Source organism: Pseudophryne corroboree, chromosome 5 (genome assembly GCF_028390025.1).
Source record: "Pseudophryne corroboree isolate aPseCor3 chromosome 5, aPseCor3.hap2, whole genome shotgun sequence".
Classification (NCBI taxonomy): Eukaryota; Metazoa; Chordata; class Amphibia; order Anura; family Myobatrachidae; genus Pseudophryne; species Pseudophryne corroboree.
In genome coordinates, this window is record NC_086448.1 from 546,197,404 (window position 1) to 546,221,919 (window position 24,516).

Here is a 24,516-nt window from a genome sequence, read left to right on the forward strand (position 1 = left end):
TCAACAAGTGCTCAAAATAAAAAAGTACTAAACACCCACATAGCAACTGTAACTGTTATTTATCTCTGTGTGCTAGTCCGAGGCCATGAAAAGTATGGCAACTCTCTCCAGACAGAGGGAAAGCACACACCATATGTGTGACTGTGTGACAGACTGTGCATGAAGTTTCTCACTGCAAGAAAAAACCTTGTACATTACAATCTAACAATAATGTATTAATTAGTTTACCAGTCAGTATATCTAAAATACCATATTTCCTGAAGGAAAATAAACAAGTATCAGTAATAATAAATGTTTTGGCTTTTTTTTTTTTTTATTATTACTTTTAGTGATTTTCTTTAATTTCTTTTACAGCGTATGATAGATGCATGCTATTTAGAAAAAAGAAAAGAAAAGTGAAAACTACTGAAGTACCGTGCAGACATTTTTTTCCAGTGCTCCTCCCTTACTCTTATGGTCCCAACCAAAATCAGAGAGGAAGGTTGATTTAAAATGGGCCATGCCACTCAAACCCCACCACCTCCTCACCGTGCAGCTATGCAGTGTTGGCTAACAAGATTAATATACTGTGTTGTATTATTAAAATTCAAGTGAGTCATGGGGCTGCATTATGGCTGCATTATGTTGACATATAGGTAATTGTCCGCACTCAATATAATATTAGGGCAATGGATGTTGTCTGAATCAAAATATAATTCATTATAAATAGGCGATGTAACCATAGTGAACATGCATAGGAAGTATCGATCTAGTTAGATGGTATATATGTGTATGCTTTTGTGTGTATAGGCATAGTAGGGAATAATGTAATGCAATGTCTGCATACAGATATATGTCTGTAGCAAATGAATAATTTGATTCTGATAGATAAAATCAGCAAGCCACTTGGTTTAGGTCACTTCAAAGGCACACAGGTAATGGCATGCGCAAGGAAGTGCCTAAGACTACAATCAGGAATCTGCATATCCTGAGCAATGTATGTTATTCGGCCTTCTGCTTTGAGACAATGACTCCTAGGATCAATTGAATTAACGAAGTCTCAAATGTTGATGAACACTAGCAGTATTTACACTCCAAAATAACCAAAGGAAAACCTTGATAGACAAACAAATATCAGACGCTATGACTCCAGAATTCACCCCCTGCTCGTCACTGTTGAACAAATTATCTGATATGTTTTACAACACCTTTGAATATGTAAATTGGGATTGTTAAAGTTGGGATATAAGACAGGGTTTGGAGCAGTCTTTAGTTAGTGCAGAGGGAAAGAGACAAGGAAAGGATCCTAAGACATCAGAAGAAGGTAGCTATGCATTTAACCCTCAATAATTCTTGCAAGTGTACAGTATGTGTGTTAATTGTTTAAGTTTGTAATATTGTTTGTGTTTGTTTAATATGTACTGCAGTTAATAATAATTATAGGATTTATTATCATTGTGTTTTTCATATCTTGTATTTTGTATACCTAGAATAAAGTGTTATTGAAATAGAGCTATTATTCCATGGTTCAAACTCATTTTTTGGAATCTCTAAATCATACAAATCTGCATATATTATATAAGGCTCTGCAAAGTTGGACAATATATTTATACCCCTAAGGTATGGAGCATTGATATATCAAATGAGCCAGAAGGATACATCCCTGCATAAAGTATATTTACCATGTGCACAGATGTATTGCTTGGACAGTAATTGTTTTCAGTAGCTATATTCATACCCACATAGTCAATGAGCCAGGATTATATATCTCTGTAAAGTATAATTACACTTTACCTTGACATATCTCTTGGACAAGTAGATATATAATTCCTAAACCCAAATGAGCCAATCACATGCATATGTATAGGAATGTTCATATAATGTACATTGCTGTGTGATTGGACTAGTGCTAATCTCTGCCCCTTTAGCTATGAGCCAACCTAATTTGTAAGCCTATTATAATATATTTGCAGATGTAAGATACATAAAGCATAAATCAATATATGATATAATAAATATATATTATATAAGATTCCACACTTCAATAATTGGCACCCCAGATGGGACCATGGAATAATTTGGTATCTATTTTAAACTAACATAATATCTATTAGGAAGCAGCACCAATGGCTATAAGCCTGCTGGCAAAGTACAAGATCACAGTGGAATAGGTTACAAATGAGAATAAAGAATTTAAAGGCCTAGAATAGAAAATGTGCACAGTGGAAATTAGTATTTCCAAATAAATATATAAATGTACCAGGTATTAGAGTTTAACCTTAAGACACCGGTCAATCTTAAGGAGAGGATACCTTCAGTACTAAAAACAAAGAATATATAAATTTAGCATTGTAATGTTAAATATGCAAAAAGTTGCAGCAGCATTAGGAAAAATGCGCAGAACTGCGGATTTAGAAGCCAAACAGAAATGTAAAGAAGGATCAGGTTCACGTCTTCGTAAGGCGTGCCTGACCATTAATGCAAAAATGCATTCATTATTTAAGTCCCTTAAACAGAAAAATAAACAGAAAAAGTTTGGGGAAGAAGCAAAAAGCCTGGCAGATTGTAAGCAAACTGTCATGACCTCTCAGGAGGAGATAAAAGAAAGTACAAGGGAGAACATTGTAGATGTAGGTGAGACTCAGGACAGCATTGTCCATGTGCAGCACACAGAGTCTGCTATGGTCACACAGACCACCAGCAGAACAGCCTCTGTGGTAAAGGAAGAAAGTAGCAATGTGCCGGATGTGTCTATCATCAGACAGCACATTAATGTAAAGGAGGTAGCAGCAATAGGAGATGTCCCCTATACTGTTTCTACTAAAGGGGAAGATTATTGTAACTCAGATTATGAGTATTCTGCTGAATACACTCTCAGAGTTCCCAATGTAAATGAAGAATTTGTTATGCCCTTAGGCAAAGGTGAATTGTCAGCAGATTTAAACACTGATAGCAGCAGTACAGTGCACACAGGGGTGGAGAAGTTCCCCATGGTGAAAACTCCCATGGCAACCAGAGTTGCAAACCTTGAAATGTATTTACCTGGAAACATGTTTAAAGGGGAAATCCATGAAATTAATTCAGGAATGCATGTTTACAAACAAGGTTCCCAAACTTTTGTAACCCCCACACAACACTCAGAGACATCTAGTGATGGTGCAAATGTTTGCATGCTCTCAGAGAGACCACATGCAGAGTGTCATTCTGCAAACCACACACCAATTAACAATGACAAAAAGGATCACCAGGATGAAAATGTTTTTATGCCCTGGTGCCATAACCATTTTATTACAGGTGTGGAAAGACAGAAAGCCCTGGGACCTGCAATACATATTTGGCAAAGTCTAACAAGTTTCTCTCCCCACAAAAGTAGGTTTTTTCAGAAGCTCCAAGATTCTTCCAGACTAAGGAGCCATGCCAAGCAGCAAACGCTATGGTTGAAGACAGTCTGGGCCCAGGCTACGTCACAAGGGAGTATGGTCACAAGTGAATACGGTAGTATCATTCCTTTACTTGTTAGATCCAATGTAGCCATTGTTTGCTTTGATGTTCAAACAGCCACAGTTTCCAAATTAAACCAGCATCATATCTGCAGCGACAATTGTGCTGTCATTGACACACAATGTGACAGGAAAGATTGGCACAGGCCAGAAACAATTGTTTGTTTGTTTGTTCTTCAATCTTTAAAGACACATTTGTAAATTCTGTACCTGATAACATGCAGCAGATAGGACAGAATGCATAGCAAGCTATGTTAAATCACTGTATAAATATCTGTGATATTCATTGTATGTATTTTTGTTTGATTCACAGTAATCCTGGCAACCTGTATACAGAATGGTGCAAGACTCCAAAAAGACTCCAATTTACAAGGCAAAAGGTCTTCATTAACCCTTTCATCGCTGCTATCCAGCAAAATCTACATAGCATCCCTAAAGACTGATATATGGACAAATCCTCAAGGAGTTTTCCAGTTTCACAAGAAAGGGGAATGTTTTCATTAACCTTTTCATCACAAGTAATCACTACTTGTCTTTCAAACTACATGTACATTCCCACAACAGTGTACAGCACATCTCATCACTGTGATTATACAGAACTGTCTCATCCCTTCATATACCTTAATCACATATATGTAAACATTTGTCTGAGATATATTTTATATCATTGTATTATATACCTTGTAAATATTTGATTTTTTTTTTTATATTACACAATAGATACTACCTATGCTTCCTTCGTAAAAGCTTCAAAGGTAATTAAATATCTAAAACAGGATGGTATACCACGTTTTAACAAATTGGGACAAGATTATTAAGTGGGATGAATAATTCTCTTAATAAAGACTGTAACAAGTCAAAGGGAATTATTTGTAGCGTAACAGGGTCAACTGTATATGCACATGGCTGCATATAAAATAATATTGGATGGAATTAGATATATTTAAAGCCATTCCTAAATGATATTTAATATCTGTTTGAAGCAAAGTTATATTCATTTATTGTATTGATAGGCTGTTGCTATAGACATGTCAAATCATTTTATATAGCATTATTAGTTCAAATATAGGTAGGATAGGAAACGCCTTTATATGGGTTAAACTAATATAAGGTTATTTAAGATTGAGATGTATAAGTAGGTTCAAGGTAGAATAAGGAGACTTAAGACTGCATGGTAATTTATTCAGTGAGGAAATACAGTAAACAGAGTAGGTGTACTACTCGCAGCCATTTGTGGTACTATTGCCCGAAGACAATTAAGACCTACTATTAACAAGGAAAGAAAGAAAGAAAGAAAGAAAGAAAGAAAGAAAGAAAGAAAGAAAGAAAGAAAGAAAGACTGGTTCATAATATGCCTGTTCTATTCAAAATCACAACCTGTTTTGTGCAAAGCAATATGGACACTGGTCACAACTGCGGCATTGGATAAACGCAAAGGAAACAGAACTGCTAAGGACTGTATAAAGACCATTACCGAGGGTCATCACAAGTACTGAGTTGCAAACTCAAGATCACAGTACGCAAAATACACAGCACTCGACGTACAAAGCCCTCTGCCTCAAACAGCGAAATGGCAAGCAAAGGAGCAGCTGCTATGAAGAATTCTACTTCAACTGCCTCCATAATGCAAACGCAAGGCGTCTCCAATTGCAAGCAAATCACGCAGATGACAGTCTTATCCCAATAAATTGCTACAGCCAAGAACAGCAAAAATGTCCAAACGTACTGATCCAGATACAGAAAAAAGGTCTACAATTGGGCTATGGTATTCCAAATGTCTGTAGAAATTAGTTTTCCTCATGAATACTGAATAAAAACCTCAGTCTTGTCTGCTTTAGTTAAAAGTAAAAGTAGAATAAGGTTAGGTAAGCTAAGAATTTTTTGAGATTTTTAAAATCATAATGGTTATTATTATTACACTTATGGTATATATTATGGTTACAACAAAAGTTATGTTTTGAAGAAATTTTGAAATATATTTGGAAGCAATTACGCTAGTTTAATGTGTGGCCAATCAAAATAATTTCTCATGGCCACAAGGGGGCGACTGTTGACATATAGGTAATTGTCCGCACTCAATATAATATTAGGGCAATGGATGTTGTCTGAATCAAAATATAATTCATTATAAATAGGCGATGTAACCATAGTGAACATGCATAGGAAGTATCGATCTAGTTAGATGGTATATATGTGTATGCTTTTGTGTGTATAGGCATAGTAGGGAATAATGTAATGCAATGTCTGCATACAGATATATGTCTGTAGCAAATGAATAATTTGATTCTGATAGATAAAATCAGCAAGCCACTTGGTTTAGGTCACTTCAAAGGCACACAGGTAATGGCATGCGCAAGGAAGTGCCTAAGACTACAATCAGGAATCTGCATATCCGGCCTTCTGCTTTGAGACAATGACTCCTAGGATCAATTGAATTAACGAAGTCTCAAATGTTGATGAACACTAGCAGTATTTACACTCCAAAATAACCAAAGGAAAACCTTGATAGACAAACAAATATCAGACGCTATGACTCCAGAATTCACCCCCTGCTCGTCACTGTTGAACAAATTATCTGATATGTTTTACAACACCTTTGAATATGTAAATTGGGATTGTTAAAGTTGGGATATAAGACAGGGTTTGGAGCAGTCTTTAGTTAGTGCAGAGGGAAAGAGACAAGGAAAGGATCCTAAGACATCAGAAGAAGGTAGCTATGCATTTAACCCTCAATAATTCTTGCAAGTGTACAGTATGTGTGTTAATTGTTTAAGTTTGTAATATTGTTTGTGTTTGTTTAATATGTACTGCAGTTAATAATAATTATAGGATTTATTATCATTGTGTTTTTCATATCTTGTATTTTGTATACCTAGAATAAAGTGTTATTGAAATAGAGCTATTATTCCATGGTTCAAACTCATTTTTTGGAATCTCTAAATCATACAAATCTGCATATATTATATAAGGCTCTGCAAAGTTGGACAATATATTTATACCCCTAAGGTATGGAGCATTGATATATCAAATGAGCCAGAAGGATACATCCCTGCATAAAGTATATTTACCATGTGCACAGATGTATTGCTTGGACAGTAATTGTTTTCAGTAGCTATATTCATACCCACATAGTCAATGAGCCAGGATTATATATCTCTGTAAAGTATAATTACACTTTACCTTGACATATCTCTTGGACAAGTAGATATATAATTCCTAAACCCAAATGAGCCAATCACATGCATATGTATAGGAATGTTCATATAATGTACATTGCTGTGTGATTGGACTAGTGCTAATCTCTGCCCCTTTAGCTATGAGCCAACCTAATTTGTAAGCCTATTATAATATATTTGCAGATGTAAGATACATAAAGCATAAATCAATATATGATATAATAAATATATATTATATAAGATTCCACACTTCAATAATTAGCACCTTTTACAGTGCTTTTTTGAGAACAAGCACTAATTTTTGCCACAAATAAGTTCTTCTACCATCATTGCTCGTATAGTTTAACAGTTCTGCTTGGAATTGAAAATCACCAGACTACTCCACTGCAGCCATTTTAATTACATGGGAGATCTGGGCACAAGACCTTCTGTAATTTATGGGAATACTTGTACTATTTTGCATATATTTTACTATATGCTAGTACAGCTTTTCCTAGGAGCCAGTGCAGTTTTTCCTTTTCCTAGGAGCCAGTGAAGCTTTTCCTAGGAGCCAGTGAAGCTTTTCCTAGGTGCCAGAGAAGCTTTTCCTAGGTGCCAGTGCAGTTTCTCCTTTTCCTAGGTGCCAGTGAAGCTTTTCCTAGGTGCCAGTGCCGCTTTTCCTAGGTGCCAGTGCCGCTTTTCCTAGGTGCCAGTGCCGCTTTTCCTAGGTGCCAGTGCAGCTTTTCCTTTTCCTAGGAGCCAGTGAAGCTTTTCCTAGGTGCCAGTGCAGCTTTTCCTAGGTGCCAGTGCAGCTTTTCCTAGGTGCCAGTGCAGCTTTTCCTAGGTGCCAGTGCAGCTTTTCCTAGGTGCTAGTGAGACTTTAAAAGATTTCTGCTTTTCTCAGATATATTGCACCTGTGTCTTATCACAAACTACATAAAGATACATAAGTAAACAGAAGCAAGACGGGCATATCCGTTATACAAAGCTGGTGAGAAATCTAGCTGTAAATATTGCTCGTTAAGCAACTGATGGGGCTTTGTCCAAAGAATAAAGAAGCTGCTGGGTGCTGCCTGATAAAGCTGTTGTAAATGATAATAATATTACACCATTAGAGCTGTACATTACGTAATCTTTAAACAGTAAGTAATCAAACAGTGAGTGGAAGTACTGGAAGGCTAACAGTGGCACGAGCTGCATGCTGTAAAATAGACAGGTTTGCTTTTCTAATCATCCAAACAAAAATGTTCTTCCTTAGCCTCTCATGTTTGCAACTTATCCCCGTCATGCGTGTCACTCCTTCCATCTGCCACTCAACTCCTCCTTCGGGCTTCCCTTACAGCTTAGTAACCCTGTTGTCTGGCTCACTTCCTGGCTGGCACAGTACAGCTCCGAGTGGGCTATTGTGCTGGCTCACATATCAGACACAGTGTTGCAAGACACTGGCTGTGAAACGCTGAGCCTAGAACGGCAGCCTGGTACCATTTGCTTCCCGGAAGGTTATATTATTGGGTAATTATTCCACTCTCAGAGGGAAAAGCTTCACAAAAAAAGAGCAGTAGCATAAATGTAAAAGCTCAAGTTTGTATTTTTTAATTTTAAATCAATAAGTAATGTTTTAGCCTTTGTTCTATTTTTCAGCTACAAGTACCTCCAAAACCAAGCTTCAGTGTAACATACATAGAGGTGGTGGGGGATAAGACAGGTCTGAATAGCTATGATCAGACACATAAATCAAGCTGCCTGGCGCCCACCAGCACAGAAAAGAGGTGTAGAATCTCTCATTTGGACAGTAGGCAAACTACTTAGTGTTGGGTTGCATTTAACAGCCCTCACAGGACAATGCTTCCCAGAGCTTGTTCATTAAGGTTCAACTTTAACAATTACACTGTCATCTCTAACAGCTGCCTGACTCACATCATGTCGGGAAGATGATCTTACGCTGCAGATTTTAATAATCACATGAGAATAGCTCCAGCTGTCAAATGCCTAAAGCACAGGAGGGTACAGGTACATTAGGCGGCTGACGCTTGGTATTACTGAACAGATTTATGGGAATTAACAAACTAGCAATAGTGTTAACATCAAAAGGTATTTATAGAAGGATATTTATTACCTACTCATAGTTAAACACTGTTCATCCAAACTGGAAATAGTCTAAAGCTGGCCATACACTAGAACGATTTTAGGTATAAATACACGATTTGGACGCGTCGATCGATGCATCATGTGCACATCGTGCATTATTTGGGTACAATTAAGATTTGATGCGTGGCCCCGCGGGTCGAATGTTGCATCCTCTGATCAAACGTGCAGCCATATTATCTGTCCTAATTGTATGCACATCGCATCATGTTTTATGTACATACAATGCATCATTCGATGGATAATTTGTTCAGCGTCATTTGAGTTGCATTTCCCTGGACATTTCCACTCTCCATTTTGCAGCGGCATCGCTGATGGAAAGAGGAGCGGATCAGCACACCCACCACGATTCAGGCCCCGATTCCACAACGTCTGGTATGTATTTGCTGTCCACCAATGCCACTGTCCACCAATGTTTTTTTAATATGCCTAGAGAGGGTTTTTTTTGCCCCTGAAGACACTGATCACCAATGTTTGTACAAACACACTGGCCACCAATGTTATGACACACCCTGTTTTATGTTTTGCAAATATGTTTTTTTAATGCTAGCGCCCCCATTGTATATGTGCTGTGTCACAGAGCAAACAGAAGTGCAGAGAGCTAAAATGGCACCTGCTTTATATACCCCCTAGTGAAGGCCAGCCCACTATTTAATTTAGCTCACATCTGTAAGATGATTGTATGCTTATTGTGAGGCATACAATGGATTCAGAGATAATCCATCGTATAAGGGAGCACGATGGGTCGTAAGATTGTATGCACACCATGTGCCATCAAAATAACAAGCTTACCTCCCAACATGACACTCTCCAGGAGGGACACAATGCTCTGCTTCTGGACTTTTCCCTTAATTTATAAATGCCGGCACCTGTTTTGAACAGGTTAATGGATAAGAAAGGTGTTTCACCACAGGTGATGGCAATCATAAGTTAAGAGGGAAGTCCAAAAGCAGAGCATTCTGTCCCTTCTGGTGAGGGTCATGTTGGGAAGTATGAACAAGTCATGAGCCCGGGACTGCCAGGGAGTTCAAGGGAAGTCGTGAGACGACTCACATCTTATGCAGGTCATTCTAATGTATGGCCAGGTTAAAAATGCAACTTTTTATAATGTAACTTTAAATAATGCAAATGTGCAATCCTGGCCCTTCAGGAACTGCCTTTGCTACTAAATGTAGCATAGCATTGTTTAAATATCCTTGTGCAGCATTGATTTATTTAGATGATTGGTTAAATACTGTATAATAGCCTGGTGTTGCAGACAGCTGCGAGATGTCAGCGTATTAGCTGCTATAGTTACAGGAGTCATTCTGTGAAAGATAAAATCATGCCTAAATAATTGCCACTTTAAATCTAGTGGCCAATTCACCAACAACTTGAGGCTGCCGGCAACTCACAGGCTATAACATTTAGCACAATGTGTTCACAAGCTATTCCGATAATTTGGCCAGATCTAAAGTGATATATAGATGAAGCGCATATTGAAATATGCATATGTGCAAAGAAAACAGGCTCAGTTGTGCAGAGTATATTAATTTTTTAAGAGCATTTACGTGAAATTGTGTTTATAATAAATAGGACATATTGTAACTAATTCACTATATTGTATAAGGTTTGTTTATTGGATCAAATTATTTTCTAATGGAATATATATATTTTTTTAATGTGGAATGTCAGTGAATATGATATTTACATTTTGGCTGAAATATTAGCTTGGTAACCTCACTCCACAGCTTGGTGATCAACCATTACAAAGACACTGCTGCTGTCTTAGTGCCCTTACACTCAGTGACGTAACTATAAAATAGGTGCCCGCCACCCAAAAAGTTTCACAAGCCCCCCCCCCCGTTGTCAGGGCTTCTGCTCGTTGTCAGGGAATTACCCCCCCCAAAGTGCACGTTTTTAGAAGTGGAGATGTTACCCATAGCAACCAATCAGATTCTACTTTTCATTATCTAGAAGATAATAACTACAGCAGAGTATGATTGGTTGCTATGGGCAACATCTCCACTTCTAAAAACCCACACTTTAGTAAATATACTCCTGATAGTGCAGGTTTTAAGGATATCCATGCTTGAGCACAGATGGTTAAAATAAGATTTTACTTACCGATAAATCTATTTCTCGTAGTCCGTAGTGGATGCTGGGGACTCCGTCAGGACCATGGGGATTAGCGGCTCCGCAGGAGACAGGGCACAAAAATAAAGCTTTAGGATCAGGTGGTGTGCACTGGCTCCTCCCCCTATGACCCTCCTCCAAGCCTCAGTTAGGATACTGTGCCCGGACGAGCGTACACAATAAGGAAGGATTTTGAATCCCGGGTAAGACTCAAACCAGCCACACCAATCACACCGTACAACTTGTGATCTGAACCCAGTTAACAGTATGACAAACGTAGGAGCCTCTGAACAGACGGCTCACAACAATAACAACCCGATTTTTTTGTAACAATAACTATGTACAAGTATTGCAGACAATCCGCACTTGGGATGGGCGCCCAGCATCCACTACGGACTACGAGAAATAGATTTATCGGTAAGTAAAATCTTATTTTCTCTGACGTCCTAGTGGATGCTGGGGACTCCGTCAGGACCATGGGGATTATACCAAAGCTCCCAAACGGGCGGGAGAGTGCGGATGACTCTGCAGCACCGAATGAGAGAACTCCAGGTCCTCTTTAGCCAGGGTATCAAATTTGTAGAATTTTACAAACGTGTTCTCCCCCGACCACGTAGCTGCTCGGCAGAGTTGTAATGCCGAGACCCCTCGGGCAGCCGCCCAGGATGAGCCCACCTTCCTTGTGGAATGGGCCTTGACAGATTTAGGCTGTGGCAGGCCTGCCACAGAATGTGCAAGTTGAATTGTGCTACAAATCCAACGAGCAATCGTCTGCTTAGAAGCAGGAGCACCCAGCTTGTTGGGTGCATACAGTATAAACAGCGAGTCAGATTTTCTGACCCCAGCCGTCCTTGAAATATATATTTTCAATGCCCTGACAACGTCCAGCAACTTGGAATCCTCCAAATCGCTAGTAGCCACAGGCACCACAATAGGCTGGTTCAGGTTAAACGCTGACACCACCTTAGGCAGAAAATGAGGACGCGTCCGCAGTTCTGCCCTGTCCGAATGGAAAATCAGATATGGGCTTTTATACGATAAAGCCGCCAATTCTGACACTCTCCTGGCTGAAGCCAGGGCCAGTAGCATGGTTACTTTCCATGTAAGATATTTCAAATCCACCGATTTGAGTGGCTCAAACCAATGGGATTTGAGAAAATCCAAAACTACATTAAGGTCCCACGGAGCCACTGGGGGCACAACCGGGGGCTGTATATGTAGTACTCCTTTAACAAAAGTCTGGACTTCAGGAACTGAAGCCAATTCTTTCTGGAAGAAAATCGACAGGGCCGAAATTTGAACCTTAATGGACCCCAATTTGAGGCCCATAGACAATCCTGTTTGCAGGAAATGTAGGAATCGACCCAATTGAAATTCCTCTGTGGGGGCCTTCCTGGCCTCACACCACGCAACATATTTTCTCCAAAAGCGGTGATAATGTTGTGCAGTCACCTCCTTCCTGGCCTTTACCAGTGTAGGAATGACCTCTTCCGGAATGCCTTTTTCCCTTAGAATTCGGCGTTCAACCGCCATGCCGTCAAACGCAGCCGCGGTAAGTCTTGGAATAGACACGGTCCCTGCTGAAGCAGGTCCCGTCTTAGAGGTAGAGGCCACGGATCTTCCGTGAGCATCTCCTGAAGTTCCGGGTACCAAGTTCTTCTTGGCCAATCCGGAGCCACGAGTATCGTTCTTACTCCCCTTTGCCGTATAATTCTCAGTACTTTTGGTATGAGAGGCAGAGGAGGAAACACATACACTGACTGGAACACCCACGGTGTTACCAGAGCGTCCACAGCTATTGCCTGAGGGTCTCTTGACCTGGCGCAATACCTGTCCAGTTTTTTGTTGAGGCGAGACGCCATCATGTCCACCTTTGGTTTTTCCCAACGGTTCACAATCATGTGGAAAACTTCTGGATGAAGTCCCCACTCTCCCGGGTGTAGATCGTGTCTGCTGAGGAAGTCTGCTTCCCAGTTGTCCACTCCCGGAATGAACACTGCTGACAGTGCTATCACATGATCTTCCGCCCAGCGAAGAATCCTTGCAGCTTCTGCCATTGCTCTCCTGCTTCTTGTGCCGCCCTGTCTGTTTACGTGGGCGACTGCCGTGATGTTGTCCGACTGGATCAACACCGGCTGACCCTGAAGCAGGGGTTTTGCCAGGCTTAGAGCATTGTAAATCGCTCTTAGCTCCAGTATATTTATGTGAAGAGACATCTCCAGGCTTGACCATACTCCCTGGAAGTTTCCTCCCTGTGTGACCGCTCCCCAGCCTCTCAGACTGGCATCCGTGGTCACCAGGACCCAGTCCTGTATGCCGAATCTGCGGCCCTCTAACAGATGAGCACTCTGCAACCACCACAGAAGAGACACCCTTGTCCGTGGCGATAAGGTTATCCGCTGATGCATCTGCAGATGCGATCCGGACCATTTGTCCAGCAGATCCCACTGAAAAGTTCTTGCGTGGAATCTGCCGAATGGAATCGCTTCGTAAGAAGCCACCATCTTTCCCAGGACTCTTGTGCATTGATGCACAGACACTTTTCCTGGTTTTAGGAGGTTCCTGACAAGTTCGGATAACTCCCTGGCTTTCTCCTCCGGAAGAAACACCTTTTTCTGAACCGTGTCCAGAATCATTCCCAGGAACAGCAGACGTGTCGTCGGGGTCAATTGAGATTTTGGAAAATTCAGAATCCACCCGTGCTGTTGCAGCACTACTTGGGTTAGTGCTACTACGTCCCCCAGCTGTTCCCTGGACCTTGCCCTTATCAGGAGATCGTCCAAGTAAGGGATAATTAACACGCCTTTTCTTCGCAGAAGAAACATCATTTCGGCCATTACCTTGGTAAAGACCCGAGGTGCCGTGGACAATCCAAACGGCAGAGTCTGAAACTGATAATGACAGTTTTGCACCACGAACCTGAGGTACCCTTGATGTGAAGGGCAAATTGGGACATGCAGGTAAGCATCCTTGATGTCCAGGGACACCATAAAGTCCCCTTCTTCCAGATTCGCTATCACTGCTCTGAGTGACTCCATCTTGAACTTGAATTTTTTTATGTACAGGTTCAAAGATTTCAGATTTAGAATAGGTCTTACCGAGCCGTCCGGCTTCGGTACCACAAATAGTGTGGAATAATATCCCTTTCCCTGTTGTAGGAGGGGTACCTTGACTATCACCTGCTGAGAATACAGCTTGTGAATGGCTTCCAATACCGTCGCCCTGTCTGAGGGAGACGTTGGCAGAGCAGACTTTAGGAACCGGCGAGGGGGAGACTTCTCGAATTCCAACCTGTAACCCTGAGATACTATCTGCAGGATCCAGGGGTCCACCTGTGAGTGAGCCCACTGTGCGCTGAAATTCTTGAGTCGACCCCCCCACCGCCCCTGAGTCCGCTTGTAAAGCCCCAACGTCATGCTGAGGGCTTTGCAGAAGCCGGGGGGGGGCTTCTGCTCCTGGGAAGAAGCTGCTTGGTGCACTCTCTTACCCTTTCCTTTGCCTCGGGGCAAATATGACTGTCCTTTCGCCCGCTTGTTCCTATAGGAACGAAAGGACTGCGGCTGAAAAGACGGTGTCTTTTTCTGTTGGGAGGGGACCTGAGGTAAAAAGGTGGATTTCCCGGCTGTTGCCGTGGCCACCAAATCCGATAGACCGACCCCAAATAATTCCTCCCCCTTATACGGCAATACTTCCATATGCCGTTTGGAATCCGCATCACCTGACCATTGTCGCGTTCATAAACTACTTCTGGCAGATATGGACATCGCACTTACTCTCGATGCCAGAGTGCAAATATCCCTCTGAGCATCTCGCATATAAAGAAAAGCATCCTTTAATTGCTCTAAAGTCAATAAAATACTGTCCCTATCTAGGGTATCAATATTTTCAGTCAGGGAATCCGACCAAACCACCCCAGCACTGCACATCCATGCAGAGGCGATGGCTGGTCGCAGTATAACACCAGTATGAGTGTATATACTTTTCAGGGTAGTTTCCAGCCTCCTATCCGCTGGATCCTTGAGGGCGGCCGTTTCAGGAGACGGTAACGCCACTTGTTTTGATAAGCGTGTGAGCGCCTTATCCACCCTAGGGGGTGTTTCCCAGCGCGCCCTAACCTCTGGCGGGAAAGGATATAATGCCAATAACTTCTTTGAAATTAGCAGTTTTCTATCGGGGTTAACCCACGCTTCATCACACACTTCATTCAATTCGTCTGATTCAGGAAAAACTACAGGTAGTTTTTTCAGACCCCACATAATACCCCTTTTTGTGGTACATGCAGTATCAGAGATATGCAAAGCCTCCTTCATTGCCGTGATCATATAACGTGTGGCCCTACTGGAAAATACGTTTGTTTCTTCACCGTCGACACTAGATTCGGTGTCCGTGTCTGGGTCTGTGTCGACCGACTGAGGTAAAGGGCGTTTTACAGCCCCTGACGGTGTCTGAGACGCCTGTACAGGTACTAACTGGTTTGCCGGCCGTCTCATGTCGTCAACTGATTTTTGTAATGTGCTGACATTATCACGTAATTCCATAAACAAAGCCATCCATTCCGGTGTCGACTCCCTAGGGGGTGACATCACCATTACCGGCAATTGCTCCGCCTCCACACCAACATCGTCCTCATACATGTCGACACACGTACCGACACACAGCAGACACACAGGGAATGCTCTTATCGAAGACAGGACCCCACTAGCCCTTTGGGGAGACAGAGGGAGAGTTTGCCAGCACACACCCAAGCGCTATAAATATATAGGAACAACCCTATAGAAGTGTTGTCTCCCTTATAGCAGCTTAATATATATCAAAAAACGCCAAAAAAGGTGCCCCCCCCTCTCTGTTTTACCCTGTTTCTGTAGTGCAGTGCAGGGGAGAGTCCTGGGAGCCTTCCTCGCAGCGGAGCTGAGCAGGAAAATGGCGCTGTGTGCTGAGGAGATAGGCCCCGCCCCCTATTTCGGCGGGCTCTTCTCCGGAGTTTGTGAGACCTGGCAGGGGTTAAATACATCCATATAGCCCCAGGGGCTATATGTGATGTATTTTTTAGCCAGAACAAGGTATTCTCATTGCTGCCCAGGGCGCCCCCTGCAGCGCCCTGCACCCTCCGTGACCGTTGGTGTGAAGTGTGTGACAACAATGGCGCACAGCTGCAGTGCTGTGCGCTACCTCATGAAGACTGAAAAGTCTTCTGCCGCCGGTTTCTGGACCTCTTCACTTTTCGGCATCTGCAAGGGGGTCGGCGGCGCGGCTCCGGGACCGGACTCCATGGCTGGGCCTGTGTTCGATCCCTCTGGAGCTAATGGTGTCCAGTAGCCTAAGAAGCCAATCCATCCTGCACGCAGGTGAGTTCACTTCTTCTCCCCTAAGTCCCTCGTTGCAGTGAGCCTGTTGCCAGCAGGACTCACTGTAAAATAAAAAACCTAAAAACTTTTTCTAAGCAGCTCTTTAGGAGAGCCACCTAGATTGCACCCTGCTCGGACGGGCACAAAAACCTAACTGAGGCTTGGAGGAGGGTCATAGGGGGAGGAGCCAGTGCACACCACCTGATCCTAAAGCTTTATTTTTGTGCCCTGTCTCCTGCGGAGCCGCTAATCCCCATGGTCCTGACGGAGTCCCCAGCATCCACTAGGACGTCAGAGAAATCAAAATACTGAGGTACTAATTAAGTCACCTATGCTCAAGTATGGCTATCCTTAAAACTTGGACCGTTGGTGTGCCTTGAGGACCGAGGTTGGGAAACAATGCCCTAAAGTCCTTCCCCTGACAGTGTCTTACATAAGGGCCCTCATTCCGAGTTGTTCGCTCGCTAGCCGCTTTACGCAGCAGTACACACGCTAACCCGCCGCCCTCTGGGAGTGTATCTTAGCTTAGCAGAATTGCGAACGAAGTATTCGCAATATTGTGAAAAGATTTTTCTGTGCAGTTTCTGAGTAGCTCAAGACTTACTCTTCCAGTGCGATCAGTTCAGTGCTTGTCGTTCCTGGTTTGACGTCACAAACACACCCAGCGTTCGCCCAGACACTCCCCCGTTTCTTCAGACACTCCCGCGTTTTTCCCAGAAACGGCAGCGTTTTTTCACACACACCCATAAAACGTCCAGTTTCCGCCCAGAAACAGCCACTTCCTGTCAATCACACTACGATCACCAGAACGAAGAAAAAACCTTGTAATGCCGTGAGTAAAATACCAAACTTCTTAGCAAATTTACTTGGCGCAGTCGCAGTGCGAACATTGCGCATGCGCAATTAGCGGAAAATCGCTGCGATGCGAAGAAAATTACCGAGCGAACAACTCGGAATGAGGGCCAATGTTTCCACAGTAAGTGACAAATGGTAAAATTGCACTACCCTACATTTACAATGATGTCATTGCTGGGGTGTGAATCATAGGGGGTAATTCCAAGTTGATCGCAGCAGGAAATGTTTTAGCAGTTGGGCAAAACCATGTGCACTGCAGGGGAGGCAGATATAGCATGTGCAGAAAGAGTTAGATTTGGGTCGGTTATTTTATTTCTGTGCAGGATAAATACTGGCTGCTTTATTTTTACACTGCAAATTAGATTGCAGATTGAACACATCACACCCAAATCTAAGGGGCCCTACTCACTCGGCGATTCGCCGCCGAGGTGCCCGACGGCCGATACAGCCGACGAGCAACCCGGCGGCGGGGGGGCAGTGACGGGGGGAGTGAAGTTTCTTCACTCCCCCCGTCACCCGGCTGCATTGAAGTGCAGGCAAATATGGACGAGATCGTCCATATTGGCCTGCATGCACAGCCGACGGGAGATCAGCGATGAACGAGCGCGGGGACGCGCAACGTTCATCGCTGGAGTCTCCACACTGAAAGATATGAACGAGTTCTCGTTCATTTATGAACGAGATCGTTCATATCTTTCAGAAAATCGCCAAGTGTGTAGGGCCTATAACTCTCTCTGCAAATGTTATATCTGCCTCCCCTGCAGTGCACATGGTTTTGCCCAACTGCTAAAAAAATTCCTGCTGCGATCAACTTGGAATTACCCCCATAGAGTTGACAGTAACTAGGTTGACAGTCATTAAGTGGACTATTATTGGTCGAGTGACTAGGTCGACACCAAAAATAGGTAGACGTGGTCATTAGCTCGACATGGACAAGGTCGACATGGAAAAAGGTAGACATAAGTTTTTTTTGGTATCGTTTTCTTCGTAAAGTGACGGGAACCCCAATTAGTGAACCGTATTCACTCGCCATGCTTTGGGCAAGGAAAGGTTACTATTCCCAATCGTAGTCCACGTGAATTTCATGTGTCGACCTTTGCCACTTTGACCTAATGACCATGTCGAACAAATGCATGTTGACCAATAATGCTCGACCTAATGATTGTCGACCTAAGAGCTGTCGACCTAAAGACCGGATACCCATTGCTGAAAGGAAGGTAAAGACAACATGCTAGGCATACAGAGGATGACGGCTATTTTCTTCCTTGCAGTTTTGTGGGAGAATCTGCAGCCAGACCAAGTAACTGTCCACACAGCCGCGGTTGGTGTATTCTACAGAGTGCACCAATTGCTGCAAGTAAGAAAATTCCCCTATCCTCACATAGGGGGACATTTACTAAGCAGTGATAAGAGCGAAGAAGTGAGCCAGTGGAGAAATTGCCCCATCAACCAATCAACAGCTCTGTATCATTTTATAGTATGTAAATCATAGATGTCACTTCAGTGCTGATTGGTTGCCATAGGCAACTTCTCCACTGGCTCACTTCTCCGCTCTTATCACTGCTTAGTAAATGTCCCCCATAACCAGCCATTACCTATGAGAACAAGCGTAGGAGAGGATGCAATAGCCTGCTCCCTCTGACAACTGAGACTTCACCAGAAAAAAAAAGGGATAATGGTAAAGCACATGCACATTTTACGGACGATGACCATATTGCGGCTGGAATCCCAGCCTTTTTCTAAGCAGCACCTTCATAGCTATGTACATTATCCAGCTTACCGTGCGTTTTCTATTGGTGTGAGAGAAATTTCTCCATCTGAGGCAATCTCAAGCACACAGTGCTCAGGCTGAATGCCAATACCAAAGAGCTGAATATCCTGAGAAGTGTCAGCACCCACTTTGTTGTGATCCTGCAGAATACAGTGGCGGAAAGTTCATGAAAACCAAGTAATAGTAGATAAAATATATACATAACAGACATGCTTAGAAATCAGGAAAGTGATCATAATAGCATCCAGTCATAAAAAATACATACATAAAAATGGTTGCCTCACTAAGCGGGATGTTTATCAAAGCTTGTAGTGAGATAAAGTGGAGATAGATAAGTAGCAACCAATCAGCTTCTAAAGCAGGGTGCACACTGGGCTATATATAGGCTGTTCTGGTAAGCGGGCGATACATCACTGACAGGTCAGCGGGTGTATACAAACGATATGTCGTAGCATGTTGGCTGACATTTATATATCCAGATATATCAGCGCATCTGACTGTGTGTACGATTGCTCCGTACACTTGCTGCAGGGGCTGACGTCACAGCCGGGAGGGCAAATTCAAATGCCCACCAACCTGTATGACAGGGACCGTCACATTGAGCTACAGATCGGTAAGTACATATGCTTACCTGGATCGGCCGCTCTGTCCGCCAACATCTCTGTCTGGTGTGTACCCAGCCTAAATGTCATTTTATGGTGTGTGTTTGGAATAGGACAGTAATGAGCTGATTGGCTTGTAGGTTCTCTCTCTCCACTTTATCACTCTCCAAGCGTCAATAAATCTCTCCCTATTATGCCCTACACACTGGACGAATTTTTGAAAGATATGAACGATCTCGTTCATAAATGAACGAGAACTCGTTCATATCTTTCAGTGTGGAGGCTCCAGCGATGAACGATGCGCGGTCCCGCGCTCGTTCATCGCTGGTCCCCCGTCGGCTGTGCATGCAGGCCAATATGGACGATCTCGTCCATATTTGCCTGCACTTCAATGCAGCCGCGTGACGGGGGGGGGGGGGGGGGGGTGAAGAAACTTCACTCCCCCCGTCAGTGCCCCACCGCCGCCGGGTCGCTCGTCGGCCGTATCCGCCGTCGGGCAGCTCGGCGGCGGGTCGGCCAGTGTGTAGGGCCCCTTAGTCTGGACGTTTGAACCCATTAAAATGGAAGCCCTTCCTCCATTCCTATCCCAAGTATGCTAGTTCCTTTATAGAACTGTAATCAATGATTACAGAAGCCTGACTGCTGTGGCAGAAACATAAAATAATTGATTTGGAAGCTTTCAAAATCAGATTTTTTTCTTACAATATTCTCAATGTTTTATTGATGTTTATACATTAAGTATCCCAAAACATCTCTTGAAAGTCAATAAAAAAAATCATACACCGATACTGCAGTAAGGTAAAACCCACATACTGAAATATTCAACTTACAGCAGGAAAAATCTATAAAACAATGGCTCATGCAGGTTGTGTAAAGACATTTTATGGTGTTATTCAGAAATTACACAATACATAAGGTACAGGTCCGATATGTGGAAGACAGTGTCTCACATTGTACCTGTCACATACAAAGTGACGGAAACTCCTGCTTGGGGTTAAACATTGATTTGTATCTATAAAAGGTGACTCATATAATAATGAAGTCTAAGATAAATAACAAAGGGTCTTTAAGAAAAGTTATGTACAAAATGTCCATTTGTCCTAAACAAATAATTTAGACTCTAAATAATAAAATGCATTTACAGTTATGGGGTATATTCAATTGAAGTCGGATCCATTCCGACATCCATTTGTTGGAATGGATCCGATCTGGGCTATTCAATGCAATCTCAAGTCGACTTTTAAAAAAAGTCGAATTGAGATGCGGGAGCTGAGACGAGGGAGCCGCAGGCAGACGGGGGAGAGCAGCGCTGCAGCAGCGGATATATAGCCACTGCTGTAGCGCTGCTCTCCCCCGTCTGGCCGCGGCTCTCCCCCGTCCCTCTGCCTCTCCCTGTCCCTCCTCTCCCCGTCCTCGCATCACAGCTGCCGCTCACGGCAGTGTCCACCCGGCTCTAGCAAGCGAGGTCTCGGTTTTCGGCGGCTGTGACATCCTCCGGCGCTGCTTTCCCCATCTGGCTGCCCGCATCTCACTTCAACTTTTTTTTAAGTCGAATTGAGATGGTCGAAAAGGGGGCCAAAACCTTCTCGGATTTGGCCCCGTTTTCGACACAAGCGCGTTGATCGGCAGCTATTCCGCCGATCCACGTGCTTTTCGACAAGTCGAATTCCTCGACTTGTCGAATAATTTGGGGTCAGATTGAATAGGTCGGAATCCCTTCCGACCTAAAAAAGTCGAAAACTGCTGTCTTTTCGACAGACGGCAGCTTTCGACTTCAATTGAATATACCCCTATATCTCTGCTGCCTAAACCTGCTCTATCTGTACACTTTGGGGTTGATGTACAGATGTGTCCTCACACATCTAGCCTCAATACGCCATATAGTGCGAGCTGCCTAATGTGAGTGAGCCGCCAGGTCCCACACAACTCTGCTAACACAACACAATGTGACTAGGATGCACGAGGAGATTGTGCTGATTAATTTTATATACTGTATGACATTTGTATACTGAGAGTCTTTACACGGAGCAGACCAGTATTGGGGAAAAAACAGCGGCTGTTATATTGTAGCACTTCATATTACAGATTCACAGACTGTCACTCACAGATATGCAAGTGTCATATCAAATTAATCAGCACAGTCTCCTTTGTGTGCAACTCTGCAGCAGCCCCAATGTGATTAACCCACAGATGTGTCCTCTTACATCCTTGCTGCAGCCACGCTAAACAGCCATTCAAGTCGCACCATGCTGCTGCAGGACTCGTGTGTTTTTTGTTAGCTTTTTTTTGCCACGAAATGTGTCTGTGGGGGTCATTCCGACCAGATCGCACGCTGCAGTTGTTCGCAACGGTGAGATCGGGTAAGAACTGCGCATGTGCCGGCACATGCCAGACGGCCTAAGGCCGTCGTTGACTAGCGATCGCCTCTGCCCGATTGACAGGCAGAGGCGGTCGCTGGGCGGCATGGCGCCATTTGTCCGCCGTTTTAGGGGTGCGGTCCAGCCAACGCAGGCATGGCCAGACCATGTGGGGGGGCAGGCCGCAGCGGCTGCATGACGTCACATGCAGCCGCTGCGACCCAGGGCAGTGATGAGTAACTCCCAGCCAGCCACAGGAGCTGCTATGGCTGGGAGTTACTCTACAAGTACAAAAGCATCGCCGCTGTGCGATGCTTTTGTACTTATGCTGGAGGGGGGGGGGCGGCCTAGCCCTGTGCTGGGCGTACCCCCGCATGTCAGTGTAAGTGATCGTAGCTGTGCTAAATTTAGCACAGCTATGATCAGGTCGGAATGACCCCCATAGTCTCAAAGTATTGCAATAGGAAGCACAAGCAGATCCCGCTGATTAAGATGATATGCAGCATGCCTATATTCTGTGTGTAATTTTGGCTGTATCTACATCCGAAATGCCACGTTCCAGGGAAATACTGCACAGTAGCATAGCATACAGTTGCAGCCACACATAGAATATACTGTAGGTATGCAGCATATCATTTTAATCAGCAGAAGCTACCTGTGTGTCCTATTACTTTGTGATTAAGATGCATTTTCGCAGTAAAACAGCAAAAGAAAGATGCTCGGCGCTACAGATCCACATGGCACTCAAGCGTTATGTGTACCTCGACTTGTAGCGCACGTAGCAAGGATGTAAGACGACACGTCTGTACATTTCCATTATCTCGACAGAAGATTCCTTGTAAAGTCATAAAATGTCCGTATTGTGACTCAAGAGCATGTCATCACTAGGTGTCATTAAAAGCATATTTTGAAAATGACCAACTCACCTTTAAATAATACACCAACAGTTCATTCAGTGCAGGGTCGGCATTGAGATTCACCAGGTAACATTTGTCATCCCCAACTTTAATGCCAGAAGACTGTAGGGAGATGCCCATGCTTTCCAGCTGCTTCTGCCTCTCCTATAGACATAGAAAACACAGATTACATCTACAGCAGAAAATATTAACACCCACATATTTACTGTATTTAAATTGAAGAAATCTCTTTATTCGTGCGATTAAGAGAATATTATGAACCATTCCTTTTCTTTTTAACCTGCTAAACATTTCCTGGGACAATTCTCTCCTCACTTGTTCAATAGAGAAACCAAGTTTCTGGAAACATCCACACTATACATGTACGCCTCTGCCCCTACATCCACACTGTACACGTACGCCTCTGTCCCTACATCCACTCTGTACACGTACGCCTCTGCCCCTACATCCACACTGTACACGTACGCCTCTGCCCCTACATCCACACTGTACACGTACGCCTCTGTCCCTACATCCACTCTGTACACGTACGCCTCTGCCCCTACATCCACACTGTACACGTATGTCTCTCTCCCTACATCCACACTGTACACGTATGTCTCTCTCCCTACATCCACTCTGTACACGTACGCCTCTGCCCCTACATCCACACTGTACACGTACGCCACTGCCCCTACATCCACACTGTACACGTACGTCTCTCTCCCTACATCCACTCTGTACACGTACGCCTCTGCCCCTACATCCACACTGTACACGTACGCCTCTGCCCCTACATCCACTCTGTACACGTACGCCTCTCTCCCTACATCCACACTGTACACGTACGCCTCTGCCCCTACATCCACTCTGTACACGTACGCCTCTCTCCCTACATCCACACTGTACACGTACGCCTCTGCCCCTACATCCACACTGTACACATACGCCTCTGTCCCTACATCCACACTGTACACGTATGCCTCTCTCCCTACATCCACACTGTACACGTACGCCTCTCTCCCTACATCCACACTGTACACGTACGCCTCTCTCCCTACATCCACACTGTACACGTACGCCTCTGCCCCTACATCCACACTGTACACGTACGCCTCTGCCCCTACATCCACACTGTACACGTACGCCTCTGCCCCTGCATCCACACTGTACACGTACGCCTCTGCCCCTACATCCACACTGTACACGTACGCCTCTGCCCCTGCATCCACACTGTACACGTACGCCTCTGCCCCTACATCTACACTGTACACGTACGCCTCTCTCCCTACATCCACACTGTACACGTACGCCTCTGCCCCTGCATCCACACTGTACACGTACGCCTCTCTCCCTACATCCACACTGTACACGTACGCCTCTGCCCCTACATCCACACTGTACACGTACGTCTCTCTCCCTACATCCACACTGTACACGTACGCCTCTGCCCCTGCATCCACACTGTACACGTACGCCTCTGCCCCTGCATCCACACTGTACACGTACGCCTCTGCCCCTGCATCCACACTGTACACGTACGCCTCTGCCCCTGCATCCACAATGTACACGTACGCCTCTGCCCCTACATCCACACTGTACACGTACGTCTCTCTCCCTACATCCACACTGTACACGTACGCCTCTCTCCCTACATCCACACTGTACACGTACGCCTCTCTCCCTACATCCACACTGTACACGTACGCCTCTGCCCCTACATCCACACTGTACACGTACGCCTCTGCCCCTACATCCACACTGTACACGTACGCCTCTGCCCCTGCATCCACACT

At 44.0% G+C, this 24,516-nt stretch overlaps 1 protein-coding gene and 1 long non-coding RNA gene across 6 annotated transcripts in view; one reads left to right on the forward strand and one right to left on the reverse strand.

Annotated features, from left to right (window-relative positions):
* Positions 1-600, forward strand: part of LOC134928018 (uncharacterized) — a 95,440-nt gene extending 94,840 nt beyond the window's left edge. For both annotated transcript variants that reach the window (XR_010177808.1, XR_010177809.1), the window contains exon 4: positions 355-600. This is a non-coding gene — a long non-coding RNA (uncharacterized LOC134928018). The remainder of the gene's footprint in view (positions 1-354) is intronic.
* Positions 1-24,516, reverse strand: part of KIF13A (kinesin family member 13A) — a 477,346-nt gene that overhangs the window by 228,920 nt on the left and 223,910 nt on the right. For all 4 annotated transcript variants that reach the window (XM_063923222.1, XM_063923220.1, XM_063923221.1 and 1 more), the window contains exons 13-14: positions 22,751-22,885; positions 18,875-19,005 (exon numbers count right to left, since the gene is read on the reverse strand). In XM_063923222.1, coding sequence (XP_063779292.1) covers positions 18,875-19,005; positions 22,751-22,885 — 266 coding nt within the window. The remainder of the gene's footprint in view (positions 1-18,874; positions 19,006-22,750; positions 22,886-24,516) is intronic.